We start from the raw sequence: 24345 nt of genomic DNA on the forward strand, positions 1-24345 counted from the left end.
GCTCCCAGGGCCTGGTGACATCACCAGGGCACAGGATGTCCTTGGCAGGGCCTGGGGTGGCAGAGGGGAGGGAAGGGGGGAGGGGGTCCCGAATTGCCCTTTCTGTTTGTGTTCGGGGAGAGCCAGCCTGGGTCGTCCTGGGCAAGAGGGGCTGCCGGGGGTCCCTCCTCGCCCAACACTTGGGAGCATTCCATTTTGCATCTGAAAAAATGGAGGCCCCAACTTTAAGAGCTTTGGCAGCTCCAGAATTTGAGGCCGGCAGTGCTGGCTCTCAGGTGGTGGTTCCTGAAGTCTGGTGGGCAAGGGATGAGGAAGCACATGGTGAGAAGTTTCACGTGGATGGAGGTCAGGGGGAGCAAATGCCTAGCATTGTGCTTGACATTGTTCAAAATAAACACGCTTCTCTGACAACCTTCACCTCTGCATCTCACTCTGACCCCGAGGAGAGACTGGCCCCATTTTATAGATGAGGAAACTGAGATTCAGGGAGAAAGCATCACTTCTTCTAGCCCTCACAGCCGGCAAATCATGCCCAGTGGGGATGGGGTTCAGTATCCCCTGACAGTCCCCAGCTTGAGCTGCTGAGAGCTAAGGTGAAGCCAGGGTGCGTGTGAGGGCTGGGGGAAAGAAGGGGTGCCATGAGGACACAGGGAAAGTCTGGAAAGGAGACCCTGCCACCTCGACTACCCAAGGGCCTCCTCCCATCCCTCTCCTACGTCCCCCCTCCTCTATGGACTTCCTGGACCCATGCACTCAGGACAAAGTCAGGCCTCCTGGCCTGGTTGAGGCTTTTCCTGCACATCCAGCCTCATCTCTCAGCACGGACGCACTCTAAGCCTCAGCCTCAAGCTGCTCATAGATCCCTACAGCGATTGCTATTTCGGGCCCCTAGCAGTTGAACAAGCTGTTCTTGCTGCCTGGAATGCCCCCTCGTGTATCTTCCTGGGAAACTCCTATTCATCCTTCACAGCTCAGCTGTCAGTGCTCATCAGCCTGCGACTGTGATCGGGATTGATTGCTGTGGTTGCTGCCCACCTCTCTTCTGGACCCACAACTCCTCTAGGGTAGGAGCCCTATTGTATATCTTCCTTTGCGCCAGGGCCGAGCTAGTGCTTGGATGAAGAATTCACTTGGGTCCTGACCCTGCTCATCGCTCGCCGTGGACTTTGTCCAAGTCACATCCCCTCTCTAGGCCTTGGAAAGTAGGGACAAGGCCCACTTTGCAAAGTTGCTGGAGAATGGTGGGATCTACCGTATCCCTTAGGAGGCATTAAAGGGCTTTGTCTGTGGTGTGGGGGCCACAATTCAGACAGTATCTGGCCACAGACCCTAGTCTAACCTCCCCCAAGAGTAGACCCCTCACTTGTTCTGGCCTATCTCTGCATCCTGCCCATCAAATCAAAGCAGGCGCAGTCCCAGCCTGCCACCTCTCCTGCTGTTTGCTTCCTCCCTCCCCGAAAAGCAACCCCAAGATAGCTCCCAAGCCTTAAGAAGCCCAAGATTCCCCTAGGGAGCCTGTTTCAAATGCTGTGTCCCAGGCCTCATCACCAGAAGGCCCACTCAGAGGGCACTGGTGTGGAACTCCACTGGTAAGCAGCCGCCCAGTGGCCACGATCCTGGCTGCGGCATGGAAGCCCGAGATGACGCCCTGGCCCGGGGCAGGGGGGGACAGCCAGTGCCAGCCTGGAGGGGCGGCAGCTGCCCGCAGCCTTGCCTCCTTTTCCCAGGCGGAGGCGAGCAGGCTAGGCTAGGGGCTTCGGCGAGGGGGTCCCTCCCTCCGCCTGCTGGCCAAAGGCGGACCCCCGGGCCGCGGGCATTCGCTGCACCCGGCGGGCGGGCCCCCAGGCCGGCACCGCCGCCGCCTCCCGTCACAGCCGTCTGCTGGGGAGCCAGACGCGGATATAAATAACAGCGAGGCCAGGCCGGATGAAGTAAGTGCGAGCGGAGGGAGGCAGCAACCGCCGCCGGGGAGCGGGGGAGGCAGACGCGCTCGGCGTGGAAGGGGCGGCGCGGGCCCGGAGCTCCCGCAGGTCCCGGGTGACCTTGGAGGAGGAGGTGGTTGCTCCGGGACGCGGGGTGTGACGTCGCCTGACCAGCGGCAGCGCAGAGGGGCTGCGCGGGCCGGGACCTGGGAAGGAGGGTCCGGGCGGCGAACTCCGGTCCCGGGAGGCAGCGGGGGCGGGCCTCTGGGCTGCAAGGCTCGCCCGCCGGGGAGCGGCCTCAGCCCCTGCACCCGCGCCGCGGGCTCCCCCAACCTCGCTCGCCCCAGGTGGCCGCTCGGCCCCCGCCCCCACACCCAGCACGCGCAGGCTCGGCGGGCGCGCAGGGGGCTGTTCTGATGCCTGAGGACGGAACAGCCAGGCTAGTCCTAGGAGGGACCGCCCCTATTGGCTGCCCTGTCCCGCCCCGCCCCCCGCGCCGCCCGTTACGCAACGTCCCCTCCCCCTCCCGCCTCCGCTGGGGTTGGGGGCCAAGAAACGAGAGGCCCCGGCCCCTCCCTGGGCGGGGTCCTGCGTGGCCCCACAACCTTCCCTTCTGCTTAAGGCCAAAGGGTAAACTGAGGCCGCTGTCTGGCGAGGCCCAGCAAGGTGGGTGCCTGCGGGAATGGGGGTGACCGCGCTGGCTAGGATCCTTGGGCTTCCAGGGGAGTCCAGACTGTGTGGGAGCCTCGGCCCCGCCTCGGCTCCTCCTCGGTGCTAAGGTTCCCTCCCTCGCCACGACCTTAGGGGCCCTGGAGGTGCCCTGCCCCAGGAGCCTTCCATAGCCCCCCGCCCCTTCAACCCACTGTGCCTGGGCCACAATGTATCTTGAATTCTAAAGTCAGGCAGTGGTACCTAATGGTGACTGGTTCCTCCCCTTACCCTCTGGGTCACCTTGGGTAGACTTCACCTCTTAGAGCCTCAGTATCCCCACCTATAAAGTGGGGCTGCTCATGGGCCCTCCTTCTAGTGTTGTAGGGGAGGACTGAGGGCATGTCAGCACCTGCTGAGTACTTAGCAAGGGAACTGTGAACTGTCCCAATCCTCCCCTAAGACCTGGCTCAGTGCAGGACCTGAACCTAGCCTTGGGCTCCTAGGCAGTGCCCCACTGGGCCAGTCGGCTCCCTGTGGACCTTGGCCTTTGCCCAGGGAACACATGGTCCATGCCTGCCCTCTGGCCTGGCCCACAGCTGCGGGCAGGGCTGGTCCTGGAGGGCGGTGCCGCACAGGGGGCCTTGTCTGGTAGCTTCTAAGCTCAGATTTTGGGACAAGAGAAGTATCTGCCCAGGCCTTCTGGGTGCTGCTCCGCTTCAGTGGGGGCCGCAGTCCCTTCATCTGCAAAATAGGGATGGTCACACCCACCCCCTTCTCCTCCCGCCTGGACTGTGAGCCCACGGCTTTATGCTCATTTTACCTTCCAACAGGTGAGAATTGGTGTCCCTTTACAGTTGAAGAAACCAGGAAGGAGGTTGAGTAACTCTTCCAGGTAGGGTCACCCAACTGTCCTGGTTTGCCCCGGACCGAGGGGTTTCCTGGGACACAGCACTTTCACTGGGAAAACTGGGAGTCACCATACCTCCAGGACACACACCTCACAGGATATTGTATCTGAGTCCAAAGTCTGGCAGTCTGGTCCAGACTGTATTTCCCTCTATCAATATTTGCTAAATGAATGAACAGATCTGTCCCCACAACTGTCCGTCAGCCTTTTTCGGGCACCTTGGCTCGTATACCTGGATGTAGTTTGGACTCTACCAGGAGTGTCCTGTGGGATGTGAGCATGGCCTCTGGGTTCAGCTGCTGAATTCCCAGGACCCCCCTCAGGCCCTCCCTGCTTCCGCTTGGCCTCAGAGATTCCCCACGGGTTTACTCTTACCCTTTTTCCTACAGGGGTGGGGAGCCGCTTGCTCCTAATATCAGCTGTGTTCCTTTGCTTCTTAAAGCTCAGTCCTCACATATAAAATCAGGGTGATAGGGCGCCTGGGTGGCTCAGTTGGTTAAGCTCCTGACTTCAGCTCGGGTCATGATCTCGCAGTTTGCGGGTTCGAGCCCCGTATCGGGCTCTGTGCTGACAGCTCAGAGCCTGGAGCCTGCTTCAGATTCTGTGTCTCCCTCTCTCTCTGCCCCTTCCCGGCTCTCACTCTGTCTCTCTCAAAAATAGAGAAACAGGGGCGCCAAAATGGCTCAGTCTGTTAAGACTTCGACTTCGGCTCAGGTCGTGATCTTACATTCGTGGGCTTGAGCCCCATGTCGGGCTCTGTGCTGACAGCTCAGAGCCTGGAGCCTGCTTCGGATTCTATGTCTTCCTGCCTTTCTGCCCCTCCCCCTCTCATGCTCTGTCTCTGTCTCAAAAATAAATAAAATATTTAAAAAATAAAAAAAATAGAGAAACGATAAAAAAGTAAAAACTGAAATAAAATGAAGGTGATACAGCCTGCCTTTAGCGCTGCTGCAGGGGTTCACAGATATGTAGGTAAAGTTCCTGACACACTGGGAGCCTTCACTGCATAAAGGTTGTTATGGTAGCTTATTAATGTAATTATAGCTCAACTGTTCCATCAAGCGTGCTTCCTCCGTGAGGCGTGAGCGTAACCATCCTAAATGCTCTCCCTGCATTCCAGCCCAGAGAAATAAGTCCTGTTTTTCAGGTGAAAATCTGAGTCTCAGAGAGGTGGTAACTGCCTAAGGTCACGGCAGGAAGGGGCAGGGCCAGCATTTGCAGGGTTCTGTACTTAGGTAGGACTTAGCTCAAGCGATGGCAGTTGGGAGTGGTATGGGGAAACTGAGGCACGCGGTAGGGAAGAATGGCTGAGGTCCTCAGCAGGGCACCAGGCCCCCGTGTCTCTCTCACAGACAGGCTGGTCCTCTCCTGGCCCAACGTGGTGGGTCAGGTTGTACGAAGAAGCCCTTTGCTCAGGCCAGGCTGTTCCCCACCCCCAGTCGGCCAGCTGCCCGTACCCTCTGCCAGCTACTGTTCCCTGTCGGCCAGCCAAGTTGTGGAGCAGTCCAGGACATTGTGTCCAGAGAGAGGGCCAAGCAGGCCCCCCTACGATGACCTCCCGCCCTGCTCCTCTGGGCCTCGGGCCAACCTGGCCTGTCCCCCGCCCTGGGAGAAGCAGGAGGCCAGAGCTGTCCTCCCGGAGGCACCCCGCAAGCCCTGCTTAAGAAAGGTGCCCCCATTGCAATCCCTGCCCCCTCTCCTGAAGGCCACCCTAAACCCAGAGGGGTGGGCCCTCTAGGGTGTCTATCAGGAGAGGCCAGCTGGGCTCCTGAGAACCCTGTTTTCCTGCCATTGACATTTCTGTTCTGCCTGTCCCCAAATCCAGCCGAGCCAAGGCAAGAGGCCCCCTTGGCTGGGCACCGACTATGTGGGAGCTCAACCCTGATTCCACGCTTTATGGCTAAGAGAGCCGAGCTGCAGAGAGAGGCCTGGAATCTGGCAAAGCCGGGCAACCCAGCTGAGGCTGCGCCGGGCGGAGCAGGAAGGGGCAGCAGCACCTGGGAGGGGCAGCCTCCGAGGGGCAGGGGGCACACGATGACAAGAGGGACCTCTCCAGTCAGCCTAACTGCCGCCCGCTCAGAGGCCCCCTTTTCTCACTGCCCCCCACATAGTGTTCCTGCCTTGTCAACCTGTCTGTTGCCCTGAGGATATTTCTCTCTGTGGCTTCCATTTGTTTATCAGGTTTAGTGTTGGTCTTGCCACCAGACCGTGAGCCCGGTGAGGCCAGGGACTGTGTTGTCCCTGCTGCGTCTCCGGTGCCGAGAACACAGGGTTTTGCACATAGTAGGTCAATATGTATTTGTGGAACAAACAAGTGAATATTGGCTCTGCCTTTTAGTCACCGGAAGCAAGATAATGAATATATCCTCTCCATCACCCCCGAGAGCGTCCTTGTTCCTGATTTTAATCCCTTTCTCCTGTCTCTTTTCCTCTCCTCTCCTGTCCCAGCATCCACTAGTCTGCTTTCGGTGGCTGCATGATTAGTTTGCATTTTCTAGAATTTTCTACAAATGGATTCAAACACTATGTGGGTTTCTTTTTTTGATCTGACTTTCACCCATTTTAATAGTTTGAGATTCATTCATGTTGTTGCATGCATCAGAAGTTCATTTCTTGGGCCGCCTGGGTGGCTCAGTTGATTAAGTGTCCGACTCTTGGTTTTGGCTCAGGTCATGGTCTCGTGGTGGTGTGAGTTTGTGCCCTGCATTGGTCTCTGTGCTGGTGCGCAGAGCCTGCTTGGGATCCTCTCTCTACCTCTCTGTCTGCCCCTTCCCCACTGACGCGATCTCTCTCTCAAGAATAAATAAAAAAACTTTTTTAAAAAATGTTCATTTCTTTTTATTGTTGTGGTGTACATAGTGTGATGTGCTGGAGTTTGTTCAACATTTACCCCTTGAAGAAGGACATCTGGGTTTTGTCCAGTCTGCGGCTAACACAGAAAGCTGCTGTGAACATTTGTGTACAAGTGTTTGTCCGGATATGCATTCCCTTTTCTTATGGGTAAATACTTAGGAACCGAATGGCTGGATCCCATTGTAGGAGGTGTGTTTAACTTCTAAAGAAGCTTCCAAATTATTCTTTAAAGGGGTTGTACCATTTTACATTCCCAGCAGTAGTGTAAGTTACTGATTCCTCCCCATCTTCACTAACCCTTGCTATTTGTCAGTCTTTTAAATTTTAGCTGCTTTACCAGATGTGTTTATTGTGACTTTAGTGTGCATTTGTGTAATGACTAATGATGTTGAACAACATCTCATGTGCTTATTCACCATTCATACATCTTCTTTGTGAAGTGTCTGTTCAGATCTTTTGCCCAATATTGTACCAGGTTGTTTTGGTTTTTTATTTTTGAATTAAAAATTTTTATTTTAATTTTTTTAAAAGTAATATCTACACTTCGGGTGCCTGGGTGGCTCAGTCTGTTAATTGTCAGACTTTGGCTTACGTCATGATCTCATGATTTGTGGGTTCAAGCCCCACATTGAGCTCTCTGTTGTCAGTGCAGAGGCTACTTCGGATCTTCTGTCTCCCTTGCTCTCTGCTCCTCCTCCACTCTCCTTCTCCCCCCACCCAAAAATAAACATTTGAAAAAAAATAAAATGGTCTCTATACCCAGTGTGGTCTCAAACTGGGGGCGCCTGGGTGGCTCAGTCGGTTAAGCGTCCAACTTTGGCTCATGTCATGATCTCGTGGTCCGTGGGTTCAAGCCCTGCATAGGGCTCTGTGCTGTCAGCTCAGAGCCTGGAGCCTGTTTCAGATTCTGTGTCTCCCTCTCTCTGTGCCCCTCCCCATCTTGTGCTCTCTCTGTGTCTCAAAAATAAATAAATGTTAAAAAAAAATTTGTTTTAAAATGTGGTCTCAAACTCATGGCCCTGAGATCAAGAGTTGGATGTTGTTCTGACTGAGCCAGCTAGGAAGCCTTTGTAGTTTTCTTATAATTGAGGGGTTGTTTGTTTGTTTGTTTTTGAGATGTAATTGACTTATAACATTATGTTAGTTTCAGGTGTATGACATAATCAAATATTTGTATATATTGCAAAATTATATAATTGAGTTTTGAAAGTTCTTTATGGATTCCGTATAAAACACTTTTATCAGATACATATAATTTGCAAATATTTTCTCCCAGTCTGACACTTGTCTTTTTATTTTATTTTATTGTTAGTAGTAGTAGTAAAGTTCAACTTATCAGTTTTTTCTTTTATGGATCACTTTTTGGGAGTCATATCTAAGAATTCTTTGTCTAACTCAAGATCACAAAAATTTTCTGTTTTCTTTTAGAGGTCTTTAGTTTTACTTTTATATTTCTGCCTTTGGGATATCGCTGGCTTTTTTATTTAAAGAGAGAGCAGGAGAGGGGCAGAGAGAGGGAGACACAGAATCTGAAGCAGGCTCCAGGCTCTGAGCTTTCAGCACAGAGCCTTACGCGGGGCTTGAATCCACAAACCATGAGATCATGACCTGAGCTGAAGTTGGACACTGAACCGATTGAGCCACCCCGGCGCCCCTCTCTGTGGCTTCTTGAATGTGTCATCTTCATTTGCTGTGCCCATAGCTTCACCTGTCACCCATCTACTCCTGAGTCTTGTTCCTCTCTCCTTGCCTCCCTGCTGACTGCCTGGAACCCCCCCACCCCTCCCCCCGTACTTAGTCTGGGTGTCATCTTACCGGATCCCTGGAGCACTTGGCCTGTGCTCTGTGCCATAACCCCTCACCCACTAGCTTCTGTCACCCCTCTGAAGAGCCTTCCCGGTCTGGGTGGTAGCATCCTCTGGGCACTTGGGGCTCCCTCTGCTTCCTTCTGTCGTAGACCCGATCAAGGTGATAAAGTCATAATGACCTGGGTCTGTCTTCCACCACCAGTTGTATCCACACTTCCTCTAGTAGGCCCACGTGCCAGGCCTTTGTGTCCAGCTCAGGGCCTGGTGCAAAGGACGGGCTCCGGGAAGTTTCACTGACTGTGTGAGAGAGCAGAGTCTTTCTCTCTCTCTCTCTCTCTCTCACTAGCTACAGATGAGGCAACCTGGGGGTGAGCGACTTAAATCTGACATTTAGGATAAAATCCTAACTCCCCATCTGGACCACAGGGCCCATGATGTGGCCCTGAGGACTTCATTGGCCTGGTCATGTGCTACTGCTCTTGTTGACTGCTGGCCCTTTCATTCTCCAAGCATACCTACCACGCTTGTTCCCGCCTTGACCTTGGAAGTGTCTGAGCCCTCTGCTGCTCCCTCTGCTCCTTCTCTTATAGTTCACATTGTAAGCTGAGAGCCCCCCCTTGGGAGGGCCCCCTCTTCCCCTGACCAAGCTAAAGGAGCCACTCGACCCTCAGCTACCACCACTGGTTGCGATTGTCTTAACGGCACATCCTCGTTGTCTGACATTTTCCCATTTGTGCTTAATAGAACATCATCGTTAGAAGAACAGGGATTTTTTCTGTTTGCCCGTATTTTCCTCATGACTGAACAGTGTCCCGGACTTACGGAGGCCCCATGGTGTGTGGTGAACATTGAATGTTGAGTAGGGCACATCAGGGCCGAGCTCGCCAGAGGACCCAGCTGTTTGGGTGGCTGGGCTGGGCCGCTGCTCCGCAGCCCTTCTGTTTACTCAGCCCCGCCCAGCAGTGCTCTCATCCGGCCTCCTGCCTGGGGGTGGTGTGTGGCTCAGCCAGCAGCCGTGTGGTCCTGCCCAGGACTCAGCCCCTTAGTGTTCCCTCCCTTCCTGGGAAAGGTGCTATGGCACAGCGCCCTCCTCAAGTGTTGGGAGCCACGGAGGCAGGAAGAAGAGGTGTTGGCCCAGGGACCAGCCCGAGTGGCCTAGGTGGCCAGGGGCCTAGCCTTGCGATCCCTTGTTGTACAAGTGGGACAGCTGTCAAGAGGGAAGAGAAGTGTTCAAGGTTAAACAGAAAGTTAGCAGCTGTGAGGTCCAAAAGCCCACTTCTCTTGCTGGCTGTGAAATTCCCCAAATTAAAAACCAGCGGATTGGTACGTTGCTGCTATTGCCCAGGGGCTTGGAGACTTCCTGGCCGGTTCCAGCCTGTCCTTGCGCCCTGCCCAGGCAGGACTTGGCCAAACTGGCCAGGCCCAGGGGGAGGAGGAGGGAGGGAGGAGTGTGCCCCTCTGCCCCTGACTCACTCGGGGAGGTGGCAGTCGCGAGGACAAGACAGCGGCATCCCCTTGGCCTATGGGGGGGGGGGGGGCACTGACTCAGGCAGGCAGTGACCAATGGAGCAGAGTTCTCCTGCCGCCATGACTCACACCTGCCCGCCCATCTGTTCTCCAGAGAGAAACTCCCAGAAGGTTTCGGGACACAGGTCAAGGGCCCCTCACGGCCCAAGGCTGAAGGCTCGGCCCCCAGAGAGGACGAGGGGCAGTCAGCATACTCTATAGTATGGGGGAGGGGGACCCTGGGGGGGACAGGCAGCCTCCCACCTTGACAGAGGGCAGAGCAGCGGCCGGCCTAGCCTCTGCTCCAAGGATGGAGTTTCCTCTTGTGCCCCAGCTGCTGGGTCCTGCTGCTGGCGAGGTTGTGTTTCGGCCTCTTTGCTGATGCAAGGAAGCCTCCTGGACTGGGCTGGCTGGCGGTGTTCAAGGGTGGACAATAATGGCCCAGATGGAGAAGGTGACACTTGCCTCTTACTCTGTCATTTGCTCTGGGCCAGCAACTGTGCTTAGCATTTTCCGTTCATTATTTCACCTAATTTTCACGGCTAGTGCGAGTATTATCCTCATTTTAGAAGCGAGGGAACTGAGGAGCCAGAGGAGGTGAAGTGGTTTTGCAGGAGGGAGCAGCACGGGTGGGACTGGGGCCTGCGTCCTCTAAGGGGGTAGAGGTGACTCTGCCCTGATGGGTCCCTGGGGAGGGGCCAGGCCTTGCTTTTCTTCTTCCTGGCTACCTTGTGCTTTCTTCACCTCCTGATCCCTCAGCGCCCCTGGGCACACCTGTCCTGTCCCTGCCGTCTGACCTGTGTTCCCGGGATGGACAGTGGGTGTTCGTGGAGGGTTTGTCAAGTGAATAAGTGAGCCTTCTTTCCCAGGAGCTGAGTCTACCAGAATGAAAGCTTTTTCTTCCTCGGTGGTAGAGCCCAGGCCCTTATACCCCAGGCAGCCCCTTATACCCCGCTCCACCGCTCAAGAGCCAGTGAGCGTTTAGTGAATAAATGAAGGCATGAATGTATAAAGAAGTAACTTCTTTGCCTTGCTGTGGAGAATTTGGGGGTTTGTGTGAATCTGGAATTGCCATTCTCTCGGCCGGAAGGGTGTCCCGGAAGGCGGTCTCGGCACTGAGCTGGGGCTCCCTTCGGCCTATCGGCTCTGGTACACACGCAGGGAATGGGAATGGGGGACTCTGGGTACCTGCTATGGCAGGACCTATATTAGCATAAATAGAGTGGAGTGTACAAGGGGCCCTGGGGCCCACAGGTAGGTGGGTAGCCTGTACCCAGGGTCAGAGGGACAGGCTGGGCTTCTCCCCAGCAGGACAGAGGAAGGCAGGACCCCTGGGAGTGGACCTCTGGCAGGTGAAGGCTTGGGCATCCTGAACAGGGGCCTCCCTCTGCCTGATAGGCTCCGTGGAAAACAGATGGCCACACATCAAGAGCTCCTTAGACCCTGTGCAGAGGTTCAGGGTGTGGCCCAAGAGCTTCTAGGCCTAATTCACACACTGGGTGGGGAGGGATCCATGCTGGCCTGTTTGGGAAGCAGGACACCAGAGACCCCATCCCAGTGATGCCCCAGAACTGTGCCTGCCCCCTGTCCCAGCCTGGAGGTGGCAGGGTCAGCCCTCTATCAGTGTCCCCTCTATCAGTGTCACACTTCTGTAGCAGTTCCCACAACTCTACATGAAAATGTCACACACAATGTCCCAGCCTCCCGTCTTGTGAATTAAGCAGATAATCCATTTGGGAGCCCTGTTCTCAGTTGTACTGTGGAGATAACACCTCTGTCCCCAGGCTGCTATGAGGGTTGAAGATTCATTGAATACCTGGCTGCCCCCTTCAACCTGGGGGGCCACTGCCAGGGAGAAGGCACACAAAGGAAGTTGCGTTATATAGGCCGGCCCGGTGGGGCAGGGGGAGGGGGGTACTAGGGGTGGGTGGGCAGTGGCTGAGCTCTTCCCTGGCCCCAGGCTCTGGAACTGCCCAGCCAAGAGAAGGGCCAAGAATCCAAGAACCAGGTATTTGGACAGAACCTCACTTAGTGGCTCTTCTCATCCTTACCCGCCTGTAAGGGTCTAGCCGTCTGAGGTCGGCAAATACTAGATCGAGAGCAGGCTGGAGGCCAGTCCCTCCCTCGGCCTCCAAGGAACAGGCCAATTCCTAAAAACCCACGGAGTTCTTCTGTTCCTAAGGCTCTGTTGCCAATACTGGCTCCACAACCCATCAGCAGAGGGAGCCTGGGCAGTTCCCGGCCTCGGGGAGCCAGTTTCCAGTGTGGAAAAGAACCCCCAGAAGTGGGGACTCCATGTCCTGGTTTGATGGGACAGGTGGTCAAAAGGGGCCTGTGGCACGTGGGACCCCCAAGGGGTCAGGTGAGGAGGACCAACGGTCTCTTGAAGCCACCAGAGGCTGGGTTGCTCCCACGTTCTCCATCCTAAAAAGGGCCCCCAAATAAACTAAGCCAGGAGCAAGCAGGAGGCTATTATATATCATGCTTTTAATACAAACTTAAAAAAATCTGGAACAATATAAACTGTACAGATTTGATCAATCTTTTTGTTTTGTTTTTAAACTAAATCTCTAAACACACCAATGTCCCATTCCAAAATATTGCACAACATTCTGAATACAAAACGCTTGATTGTATTCCTCCTTCACTAAAGAAAACAAGTTCATTACCCTGCTCCCCCAAGCTCCGCTCCACACTGCCTCAATGCCCTCCTTCCCATCCCTAGGGGTCAGACTAGAGAATCTATAGCTCACTGCATTGAGAAAAATACATCATTCTGGACTAAGAGTTTACATTCTTTACAAGACAGTCCACCTTTTGATTTATTCCTGGGAAAGAGGGACAGACAGAGAGAGGATGGGGAAAGGGGAGAAATAGGTTTCATTCTCCTCTTTTTTTATTTTAAAGTTTGTTTTTCCTGAAAAAATATCTGTTTCTCTCCTCTTAAGAAAAAATCTTGAAAAGAAAAAATTACGTCTTTTACGTTAGAAATATACATATATTATATATACCTCTTACATTTTACAAATGTAGCAAATTATTCAATACAAACGGACACCAAAAAATGTAAAAAATAAAAAAAAAGTTTTCCTACGAAACCAGGTAAATTAGTGCAGAGTTTTGTTTTTGTTTCCTTAAAAAAAATAAAATTGAAGCAAAAATGCCTAGATCTGAGACGAGACAGACTGAACCGGGCCCAAGAGTCCAGCACTGGAGCCATGCTCCTGAACAAACATTTTTCTTCGTATTTCAAAAGACACTAAGGGGTTGGTCTCCCCCTCTCCCTAGATGCGGTGAGACACAAGCCGACTCGGGGTGGGGTGGGGTGGGTACCTGTGCCCATGAGTGGGGCAAGGGGGGGGGGCTTGGAAGAGGGCATAAATAAGGCAGCATCCAACCTTTCCCAGAGAGCAGGGATCTGCCTGGGCCTGTCACCTGTGCGGGAGCTGAGGGCTAGGGGGAGGGTAGCCCGGACAGGGCTGGCCCCTGAGAAGTAGAGGGGACAGAGGCTACCGGGCTGAGGAGCCAGGGCATTGCCCCGCTGGGGGAGGTAGAGCTGGTGCCCACTGCAGGGAGGGGAGGCTGGCAGTGTCTGTCTGGGCCGGACTCACTGCCGCAGCGGTTACCCACTTGGGGTTCATTGAGGAGGCGGGGGTGGGGTGGGGTGCCAAGGGCTTTGGTACTTTTTGGTGATGGGGGCCCTGCTGCTGTGTGGCCCGTCAGCCGAAGCAGCACTGCGTGAAAGCTGGCTCACTGGGGTCAGGCGGGAGAAACAACCCTTCCGGCAGGGGCGGGAGCCAGCGCTCTCCTCTAAGCCACAGGCACCACCTGCTGGGGAGACCACTCCTCAGCATCAAGGCCAAGTGGGACTGGGTCAGGCAGTCGGAGGGGATGGGAAGAGGTACCAAGAAGTTCTCATGCAGGCAGGCAGGGGCAGAAACATACTAAAATAACATCTACAACCAAAAGACTAAGAAGTCTCGATTCAAGGCTCAGGACTGCCCACTCCAGGCACTGACCCAAACTCCCACCCCCCTCCAGGGTGCCCAGGTGAGCAGCTCCCACCCTGGGTTAAGGTCACCAAATAGGAGGATCTGAGTCCAGGGACTTCTCTTAGGCATCAGGGGCTGGTATTCCCTCAGCCCCTCACAGCTAACTCTTTTTTTTCCTCTCTCTCTTTTTTTTTGGTCAAAAACAAAAGTGCAGAACCCAGTTCCTTCCGCAGTATTTTCCCCTGGGAGCGTCTCAGGCTCAGCCGCAGTCTCATCCCACCACGTGACCCATCCTACAAAAGAACTGACCACCTGCCCGGCCCGTTCCCCAGCCTCGTACATAAATAAGCACTTGCTGCAACCTGGAACCATGTTCAGAGTCGGGGGGGGGGGGGTGACAGGGGACGGGGGAGTTTCACATGGCTTGGAATCCTTTAAAACAGGACAGCAAACCACGCACACACATGCACACACATACCCGCACCTGCCCCACCTCCTGCCCCACAACCTCAGGCCCCAGGAAGAAGGGGCTATATGAAAAGCCACATGTGTCACCGGCTGGGCCAGGTGGAGATGGTGGCATGGGGCCACAGGACAGAGATGACAGCAATTCCACCAGAGTGCTAACCTCCCTGGAGTCACGGACATCAGCTCTAGTGGGAGGGTGTCAACTGGCCAGTCAGCAGCTCCCTGTGTCTCAGGCCGGGGGGTGGGGGGTGGGGGGTGGGGGGTGGGGTCAGACCTATTTGGGTGGTAGGGCCCAAGAAGGCCCTCTGAGGTTGGATGGCTTTGAGTAAAAGGACAGCTGGGTGACAGAGGCAGTGACACAAGGCAGCCTCTCCCAGCTCTGGGCAGGGTCAGGCCCCAGCTGCGGCTCTTCCTTCCCTGTGAGCGAGGACACACGGATCCTCAACAGTGGGAGGGAGGGAGAGAGGGAGGGAGCAGGGAGCAGCAATTCACATCTGGACCGTTCTTAGCACAGGAAGCCACTAATTAAAGATGTTATATAGAAAACTACATGTAAAAAAAAAAAAAAAAAAGGAAAAGAGAAGGAAAAGGAAAGAAAAAGAAAAAAGAAAAAAACATAAAACCCAAACCAATCAAATAAATCAGAGGCAGACAGGAAAGCAGCAGGGGGTTGAGTTAAACAGACTCGGTGCTTTAGGAGCCCCCTCCCACTCCATGCCTGGACTGGATCTTTTTACGAGAAGCCAGAGTGAGAAGACGAGAAATCTTTTTGTGTATTTTTCTTTTCCTCTTTTTTTTGGCCTTTCTTTTCCTTTCTCTTTTCTGTGGTCTTGGGCGCTCCTGGCCCCGCAGCAGGCGGGCGGTCAGTTGGCCAGCACGACGGGCTGGAAGGGCTGGCTGGGGTACTGCATGGTGCTCAGGTTGTAGCTGAGGCCTTCCACGAAGGGTGTCTTCTCCAGGAAGAGGCTGTTGGCGCCGCCTCCAAATACCTGGGCCACGTCGAAACCACTGCTGTTGCAGGTGCCAGCCCCGCTGCCCCCTCCATCGGCCCCATCAAAGAAGAGGCTGGGAGAGCCCCCGCCGTTGTACACGAACTCCTTGGCATTGGGGGAGAGCTGGGACTGAGGGGCCGGGTTGGCCGCAATGAAGTTCAGCGAGTGCAGAGACAAAGAGAGGCTCTTGTGCTTCAGCAGGCTGTTGGTGGGAGAGCGGGCCATGCGGGGCTGCTGCTGGGGAGGCTGCGGGCCACTTGCCCCGCTGCCTGCCACACCCCCGCCACTTGCTGCTGCGCCCCCCTTCTTCATCTTGGTGGAGCCAAACTTGGTGGCGGCGAAGGAGGCGGTGGTGAAGGTGATGGGCTGGGCGGAGCGGGGGGTGAAGGTGGGGCTGGGTGACTGGCCGAAGGATGGTGATGGGGAGTTGGACAGGGAGCTGTCCTGGCTGCCGATGGGCACGAAGACCTGGGCATCAGGGTTGAAACTGCTCTTGAACTCCTTGTCCAGCTCTGGTGCAACACAGCCCTCGCTGTCATCCAGGTACAGCACTTTCACTGCCCCCTTCTCGCCGATCTGGTAGGACACCTCGAAGGGGTCAATCCAGACGCTCAGCTCTTCGGGCACGTTGGCCCGCACATCCTCCACCGCCAGGCCGCTCCGCTTGGCGGCCAGCTCCACCACGGGGTCCACGATCTCCCCAATGTGAACACAGCGGAAGCCAGAGCCCTTCAGCGGCTTGTCAGGGTACCAGTGGCCTTCGTACTTCTTCTTCAAGAGCCGCTCGAGCTCCTCCCCAAACAGGTCTGCCCGGCGCCGGGGCAGCTTGTTGTACAAGTAGGAGATGATAAAGTTCAGGGCCACTTTGATCTCCAGCTGCATGGTCCTCTCCTAGGTGGTGAATCAGCTCACGGCAAGAGTACAAGCCAAGGGCAGTGGCAGGTGACGTGAGATGGGCAGCCTTGGGCTCCTGAGAGTTCTGAGAAATGAGAACAAAGGGTATCATAAGTAGATTATGCAGAAAGCCCAAGGGGTAGGAAGTTCAATGGCAAAGGACAGACAAGCACCAGCTTTGGGTCACACATACTCAGGGTCCCGTTTCTGCTCCACCAGAGACCAATTTAACAGTGTGACTGAGAGCGAGTTACTTCTTTCTGAGCCTTAGTTTCATCAGTAACATTAGGTTATCATAGAGATTAAGTTAGCTCAAAGATGTAAACTGTCTGACACTGAACCTGGTATTTAGTAAGGACCTGATAAAATGAGCTACAGTTTTTCTAACAATTCTAAAGAAATTCTAAAGCAATTCAAGTAATTCTAAAGGAGTGCTGTGGCTTCCACTATTTGGAGAAGCCAAGTCACTCTACAACTGCTATTAAAAAAAATAACAAAAAAACGGAGCCCCTAATTCAACTGGAGAAGAGGAGGCCCTTGCTAACTTATCTCTGTAACATCTTGGTGAAGTCGTGCTCCCAAACTGTCACAGGCCAAGATATAAGTGTAAAATCCTTAGTTTTTCTCCTTAAATGGAAAGGGATACAGATCACTGAACAGGAAGCAGCACTGCCAACTTTTCAGTGGGGGCTTGGACTCCAGTCACATCCAATTTGTCATCCGGGGCTCCCTGAGCGTGTATGCTCTCTGGCTCGCTCTGTGGGTTTGCAGAACTGATGTAAGAACATCACAGTGTAACCAAAGGGTGAATTTCCATCTAGGCCGCTTCTAAGAATGGAGACAAGAACATGATCCCCAGGAAGAAGTCCAGACCTGCCATAACCAGAGGTGCGGGCCAACAAGGGAACGTTGACCAGGGGGCTGTCCCAGGGAAGCAGAGGAAATGAGAGGGAGGCAAAGCCCCGTAGGCCAAAAAATCCTTAAGAACTGCACTGGTGTGGCCCGAGGGAATCTCTAGCTTCTGGCTAGAGTGTAGGTGAGGAGGACAGCAAAGAGAAGAAATTTTCCATCACCCTGTGGTTCCCAGCTGGTGACCCATCATCACTCAGTCTCCTGGGGACTGTAGGACCACCTGTCCTTGGCATCGGATTGGATTTATCGAGTGTTTAGAGATCCCTGGAGAGGAGATAGCCCAAGATAAACACTCAAATTGTTATTTTGGGACTCTCTCACAGCCAGCTCCCCGCAGAGGTCAAAAAGGTTTATTTCTGAGGTCTGGGCCAGCCTGTGTCTCAGGAAGATGATCTGTAAAGTCCTGAGAGCCAGTGATCCTAGTTTCGCTTTCTCCATAAGGGCGGCTCCAGGCTCACGCCATGAGAAGGCTGAAAAGGACCATCTTCGAGGTTCAGCAGGGCCAGAACATGTTCCTGGCCACGCCTCTGGGGGACAATGCTGCTGAGCTCAGCACAGAGACAAGACTAATCCATGATCCATTAAGGGCATCTTTTGCCTTGTGATAGATCTGGAGCTAGATTTTGATTAAAATCCCTTCTGGTGGTGCCTGGGTGGCTCAGTTGGTTAAGTGTCTCACTATTGATCTCAGCTCAGGTCATGAGTTCGAGCCCTGCATTGGGCTCCATGTGTGGCTGGCTTGGAGCCTACTTAAAATAGTAAATAGGGGCGCCTGGGTGGCTCAGTAGAGTGTCCAACTCTGGGTCGGGTCATGATCTGGCAGGTTTGAGCCCCATGTGGGGCTCACTGCTGTCAGTATGAGTCTGCTTCGGATCCTCTGTACCTTCTCTCTTTCCCCCTCTCCTGCTCATGCTCTCTCAAAAATAAACAAACATTTAAAAAAATTAAAAAAGAGTTTCTCTTAAAAAAACTCTTTAAAGTAAAGAAATAAATATAAACCCCTCCAGGTCCAGCATAGAATATTCAGGTGCTAATTCTTCGCTTGAGAATCTTAAGTTTTTTGAACACCTGCCCCAGCTCACTTCCTTGTCATTCTCAGGGCTGGGGCCTTGGCTCCTAGGAATGTTTTAGGACTGGATCCTCAGGCAAAAGCTCTCTGGGGTGAGTGTCAGAGAAGCAGCACTGGATCAATCTGGAGCATCATATAACACTGCCTAGGGGTCTAGTCCCACCCTCATTTCAGGTCTGACCAGAGAGAGAGTCACAAGGCAGAGTCAACAGAGGTGCCATGAGCACAGATCAACTCCACAGTCCTCGGCTTAAAGAGGAAAAAAAATGGTAAAGATAGAGGGTTTTCTGTTGATAAGGATTGGGTTCATCACCAGATGCAAGACTAGCCTCCAGGAACAGCAGTCAGTAAGGGCCACAGCGGCCCACCAGAGGTGTCCTACACAGAGATTAAAAAGGTGTGAAGGAAGTTGGCACTGGTTCCCAAGAATGGGCCTGGAGTTAAAGACAATGTTTTCAAAGTGTTCAAAGTAAAACAGACTTAAATATGACGTGACTCTTCTCCCAAAGCACCACACAGCTTCTTGGTACACCACTCAGACCAAGGGGCTCCTACACCTCTCTAGGCCTCCTCAAACTTGGCTGCATACGTGCCCTCCAAGTTAACCTCCCCTAAAGAGTTCAGCCTCACAATGGGGCCATTTTATTTTGCTTTTAAAAACATTTTTATTTATTTACTAAGTTTATTTATTTATTTGGGGGGGAGGAGCAGAGAGAGAATCCCTTTGCTGACAGTGCAGAGCCTGATGTGGGGCTTGAACTCCCGAACCATGAGATCATGACCTGAGCCAAAATCAAGAGTCGACACTTAACTGACTGAACCACCCAGGCGCCCCAAATTGGGAGCATTAAAAATTTTTTAGGGGGCGTTTGGGTGGCTCAGTTGGTTAACCGTCCAACTTTGGCTCAGGTCATGATCCCATGGCTTGTGGCTTCGAGCCCCAAGTTGGGCTCTGTGCTGACACCTCAGAGCCTGGAGCCTGCTTCAGATTGTATGTCTCCCTCTCCCTCTGACCCTCCCTTGCTAGTGTTGGGATATCTAGTGTGGTTCTGTCTCTCTCTCTCTCAAAAATAAACTTAAAAAAATTTTTTTTTATTGCTTATTTATTTTTGGGAGAGAGAGAGAGAGAGATAGCATGAGCAGAGGAGGAGCAGAGAGAGAGGGAGACAGAATCTGAGGCAAGCTTCAGGCTGAGCTGTCCGCACAGAGCCCAACATGGGGCTCAAACTCACAAACTGAGAAATCATGACCTGAGCCGAAGTCGGACGCTTAACCAGCTGAGCCACCCAGGCGCCCCAAAATGGGAACATTTTAAATGCAGGCCAAAGTCATTGGGAAATAAGCCTCCCACCCCAAAATACAATAGAACCACTGTCATCAGCCCTGCCTAGCTAACCATTTTCTGCAGCATAAGCAACTAAAGCTGCACACCAATTTATACCTCAGTGATGCTGCCACACAAATAAGGAAGTACATAATGCCATCTTTGCCTCTTTAATTGGAGAACAGGCCAGGCCAGATGGCTGTGGGGTGGAACCTTTCAAAAATGCTGGACAACCAGAATGAGATTTTCTGCTCTATCAGCTCAGGCTCTAATTTTGACTTCAAGAAGCTTATGGAACAGCGGATTAAAGCACTGATGCAGTCTTGTCTTTAAAGATAAGAGTGACCAATCAGATGAATTTCTTCATTTTTTTTTAAAGGGTATGGACAAATTCTAGAGCTTATATAGAAAATATTCATAAAATGTAGTAAGATTAGAAAGTTTGGCAGTAACTACTCTTCAAATTTTTTTTTTTTAATGTTTTATTTATTTCTAGGAGAGAGAGAGAGAGAGACAGTGTGAGCAGGGGAGGGTCAGAGAGAGAGGGAGTCACAGACCGAAACAGGCTCCAGGCTCTGAGCTGGCAGTCAGCACAGAGCCTGACGCGGGGCTCGAACCCACGAACCGCGAGATCATGACCTAAGCGAAAGTCGGACGCTTAACCGACTAAGCCACCCAGGCGCCCGTGGCAGTAACTACTCTTCAATACAAGGAAGAAGTAGATTTGAGTTATGAGGCAAGGAAGGACTTAAAGACCTTCTCCAACCCTCACTCAGGTGCCAAAGGCCAGAAAGGTGACAAAAAGTAAAAGTAAAAACAAACCCAAGCAAACAAAAACCCACCCCTAAACACAAAATCCAAACAAAAACCAATGCTAAGTATTTAACAAGAGCAAAATCTATCTTTTGTCAATATATTAGAAAGTTGAAAATGTGAGAGTAAATTGTCCAAATTCAATTAGAATCTGATTCTCCTTCACTTGTTTATTTCCAACAGCAAAATTAATCTCTGGTTCAGATCCCTCGTGCTGACTTGTGTTTTAAAGAGTGCTTAAGGACAAAAATGGGATAAGGAAGGCAGCTGCTGTATTCAGTGATGTGGTAATGGAGATTCCAGAAAGAACTTATGACAAATATGCTATGGAAGATTTTTAAGAAAAGCAGCTATGTTTTAAAGAAGAAAAGGAGGGATAATGGTGACGGAACTCATCAGGTCCCTAAACCACGAGAACCTATAAAAATATCCAGGCACCTCAAGCCCTAACATCCGAATAGTCCTACAACCCAAGCACTATAGGATTCAAAAGGGTCTAGAAAGAGGAGTCGGGGAGGAGGGGCCCTCAGTTTTGACAAGGCCGACAGGAGCCACAAACCAGATGCCCCGGAGAGCTGGCTCAGTGGGACGGCCCGGCCCCACCCCGCCAGTCCCAGAGGCAATGACATGGACCAGCGGGTATGGCTGAAGGACTTCCAGGACTTGGGCCGACATACCGCAACACCCCACCCAGAGTCTCCACCATGTACCTCAAACACGGACTGTGCAACCCCAAATCTTCCGACTAAGAAGGCCCTTTCTGCGGCCCTCGATTACTCGAAGCCAGGAAGACTTCGCTCAACTCCAACGCAGGCTGGCAGCGAAGGTGCGCTCTGTACTCTGGGAACTGTAGTCCTGAGAAACCCCATACTCAGGCTGGAGCAAGTGACCTACTTTCTGTGTACACTACACTTCCCTGAATGCTTTGCGAAGGTTCAGCCAGCTAATTACGCATGCCCGGTAAGGGGAGCTGGCCGAGGTCCGGGGAACCGAGGAAAAGTTTCCGATGCACATGCGCGCTGTGGCGGACGCCCCCCCACCCCGCCCACCGCCTAATACATTTTATATAAATTCTACCCATAAGGCCTGCTCGTCGTATTGTACCACCCCGCTGTATTCGCGTCTTGGCCTCAAGTAAGGCTGAATTCCCCCCACCCCTTCCTCTTTTTCTTCACTGCCTCTCATGACTATTGAATTAAAGATCTTCTGATGAGGTTTTTTTTCTGGGTGAAGGCGGTGGGCTGGGACAGATAAAGGTCATCCCCCTCCCCCAACACTGCCGCTTAATCTGTATTCCTTGGGCTGGGTGGGCTCCGTCTGGAGTTGCTGTAGGGACGGTGAATTCAAAGAGGGAAAAAAAAGCCTTTTCACTTAATGCCCAGCGGGCTCAGCTCCAGCACCCCTAAAGCCAGGAAAGGCAGGAACTAAACCCAGTTCTCCCGTACTCTCAGCCAAAGAAATTCCCAGTTAAGCTGCGGGGAGGAGCCGGGCCAATAATCAAAAGGCCCCAAGCCAGCAAGGCCCAAGCCTCACCCCTCTTCTAATCCAACTCAGAGTAACTAGACCCAGCTAGGGAAATGGGAAAAGGTTCCTGGGCAGGGAAGGCAAAACTGTACATCTGACACCTGAACAACATATTCTAATACTTGAAATTGTTTGGGAGTCGTCTCCCATTGCAAGGCCTGCTCTATGACCAGACTTACCAGATCCTCGGCAAAGCTCCCCAACAGTGTTAAACCTCCCTAATCCTCCCTCCCACACAAGCTTCTTTCTCCCACTGCCTAAGGGGGGGATGGGGGCAGGTGCCCAAGAAAGCAATAGCAGTGCTTTTCTGCTGGAAAATCAAAGATGAGGGACAAACTCCCAGGGTAAGGTGGATAGGAGGGAGAAAAAGAAAGGTTAGATACTGAGCAGGCACAACCTGAAGACCCCCTCCGCTGGCACAACCTGAAGCTTGCTGTGTAGGGTTTTGGTTTCTCTGCGGGGTGGGAAAAGCCTTGCCAGCTGCCCCTCCACCCCGTCTCTCTGGTCAAGGGCATAGTCCATCCTCCAGACACGAGGGGAAGGAGCTTAAAAGTAGGGCTCTTCCTCCCAGGCATCTCACCAAATCAACCAGAATCCACTCACTTGGTATTGGTGTAAAGGTACTTCCTCCCTCCCGCCGCCCGCCGCCCCCCACCCCCTGCACGGTTTTCCCTTAAAACACTAAAGAGCGCAAGCCAAAATGGTGAATTCTGGTTCAGCGGCCAGGAGACTGTCACCACTGACCGGTCCAAAAGGGGATGTCCACCTTCCACCTCTCAGCTCCATAGGCCCAGAAATAAACCCTATTAATTATGACCACCCCCTCCCCACACACGGGAAAAGCAGCAGAAAAACAAGGTCTGGGTCCCCTTCTTTCCTGATTTAATGGTGGTGGAAGTTATGTTGGGGGGGGTTCGGAAGGGGAGATCAAGGAAAAAACCAGCGAGTCTCTACGATACGAAGAACTGAGGGAGGCGGAGAGGGGGAGGAAATGCACCCCACCCAGGAGGGGGCCACACTCCGAACCCAGAGAGGAGGGGAGCAATGGGGGAAAGGGGGGGTTCTACTGGGGAGGTGGACGGAGAAAGGAAAATTTTGGCCAGTCGTCAGGGTCGGGGCGCGACAGCAACGTGCGGCGTCCAGCAAAGCGAAGAGCGGGAGTGGGACCGAGGTGAAGGAAGGAGTCTCAGGGGTCCCCCCGCCCGCACGAACCCCCCACGCACTCACTCGGGTCTCCACTGCAGCGGAGCGGTTGTCCGGGCGCAGGGTGGCTTCTCCCTCCAGGGTGTTCCTGGGCGCGGTGCGGTGCTCGTTCTTTCTTCCTTCCCGGGCGCCGCCGGGCCGGAGGCTGATAGGTCCTTTTCTTCGATGAGGGCTGAGGGTAAGTAAGGGAGTTTGGGGTTATGACTCTCAATAATAATTCTTTCAGCTTTTTGGAGGTCAGGCTCGGCCAAGGGGGGACGGAAGGCGGGCGGGCGGGCCGGCGGCGACGGCGCGGGGATGTCGGGCCGGAGGGCGGCTCGTGTCGCGGGGCGGAGGACGGTCCGGGCTCTGGCCAGCGGGCGGTCCTGCCCTTCTGGCCCCGCGTCGCCCGAGCCACTCGCTTCTCTCCGGCAACCAGCCGCACCTTCCCGCGCCCCGGGCCGAAGTGAGCAAAGTCAATGAAAAGTTTCACCCTTAGCAACCCTGCGCATGGATCCGGCTTCCCACCCCTGCGTGATGCGTCCCTCCGCCCTGCAGGGGCGGGGCCGGGCGCCGAGCCGGGACTACTTCTCAGCCCGCCCGGTGGCTTAACCCCTCGAGCCGCGAGTTCCGAGGCTCCGCGTGCCACCCCGGGTGTCCCGCGGCCCCCTTTCGCCCGACGTCACGCGGCCGGCCTCTTCTCACTCAGATCCCAGCCCAAACGCCAGCAAAGGCTGCCTTTGGCCGGCCTGTAACGCTCTCCGCCTCCCCTCCCCATCACAGCGCCGTGCCAGTTATTCATGCCCCAAAGCACTTTGAAAGCATGCTCATCGGGTGCTGTGTTTCCCCAGGTAGACAGCGAGCTCCGGGAGAGCAGCCGCCTCAACTGGAACCGAGTTGTTCACTTCAGACGTGTCGGATGAATGGATGTCGCGGGGAGGGGTAACTCCCTCCCCCCAACTTCCGTGGCCTGGGCCCTACACCTGCCCGGGCGCTGACTGTCGCCCGACCCGTTCCCTCGGCACCTCGGCGAGTCCCTCGGGTCTGGGCATCTAACCGTCCGACCACTCCCCCACGGCTCTCGCACCGCCCCAGTCACTGTCCCTTGACGGGAGCTGAAGGGGACGGCGCGAGCTTTGGAAACGTTTCGCTCTTCTATTAATTCGGGTTGGCTCGAGTCTTCCGAGCGAGCACCTTGTGGCTCATCGGGGGATGTTAACGTCGAAGGGAGGGAGAAGGGGAAGCCGTGGACGGGGCACACCGAGTGGGAGGCGAGGGAGCCTAGCGCCACGTTACCTCCCATTGGCTGCCTCTGGCCCCCAGTTGCCTCGCGGCTGAAGGCCAGCACCCGCTTCGCGCAGGCGCGCGAGCTTGTCCCCGGCCCGCCTCGGGCGGGGCTCGGCCTCGGTGCGGATCCTCCCGTTTGCTCTCTCCCGGCCGGCGACCCCTGTACGGGACACTAGAGAGAGCCACATTTCTCGTGAGAGCTCCCGCCGGCGGGGTCTGGCACCTGCCCACGTCAGGGGCG

General features: G+C 54.0%; 1 protein-coding gene and 1 long non-coding RNA gene across 2 annotated transcripts; one reads left to right on the forward strand and one right to left on the reverse strand.

The window, feature by feature from the left end:
• Positions 1-2465: 2465 nt before the first annotated feature.
• LOC120234244 lies at positions 2466-21187 on the forward strand. The gene is made up of 4 exons (XR_005529037.1): positions 2466-2588; positions 3404-3465; positions 16815-16881; positions 20295-21187. It is a non-coding gene; the product is annotated as an uncharacterized LOC120234244 (long non-coding RNA).
• Positions 14938-24131, reverse strand: TOB2 (transducer of ERBB2, 2). Its single transcript, XM_039236020.1, has 3 exons — positions 24114-24131; positions 22863-23010; positions 14938-16078 (listed from the first exon to the last, which is right to left on the reverse strand). The coding sequence occupies exon 3, from the start codon at positions 15979-15981 to the stop codon at positions 14971-14973; it is 1011 nt and encodes a 336-aa protein (XP_039091951.1). The 5' UTR covers positions 15982-16078; positions 22863-23010; positions 24114-24131; the 3' UTR covers positions 14938-14970.
• Positions 24132-24345: the final 214 nt, after the last annotated feature.

Source organism: Hyaena hyaena, unplaced genomic scaffold (assembly GCF_003009895.1).
Source record: "Hyaena hyaena isolate Hyena2069 unplaced genomic scaffold, ASM300989v1 scaffold_4, whole genome shotgun sequence".
NCBI classification, from domain to species: domain Eukaryota; kingdom Metazoa; phylum Chordata; class Mammalia; order Carnivora; family Hyaenidae; genus Hyaena; species Hyaena hyaena.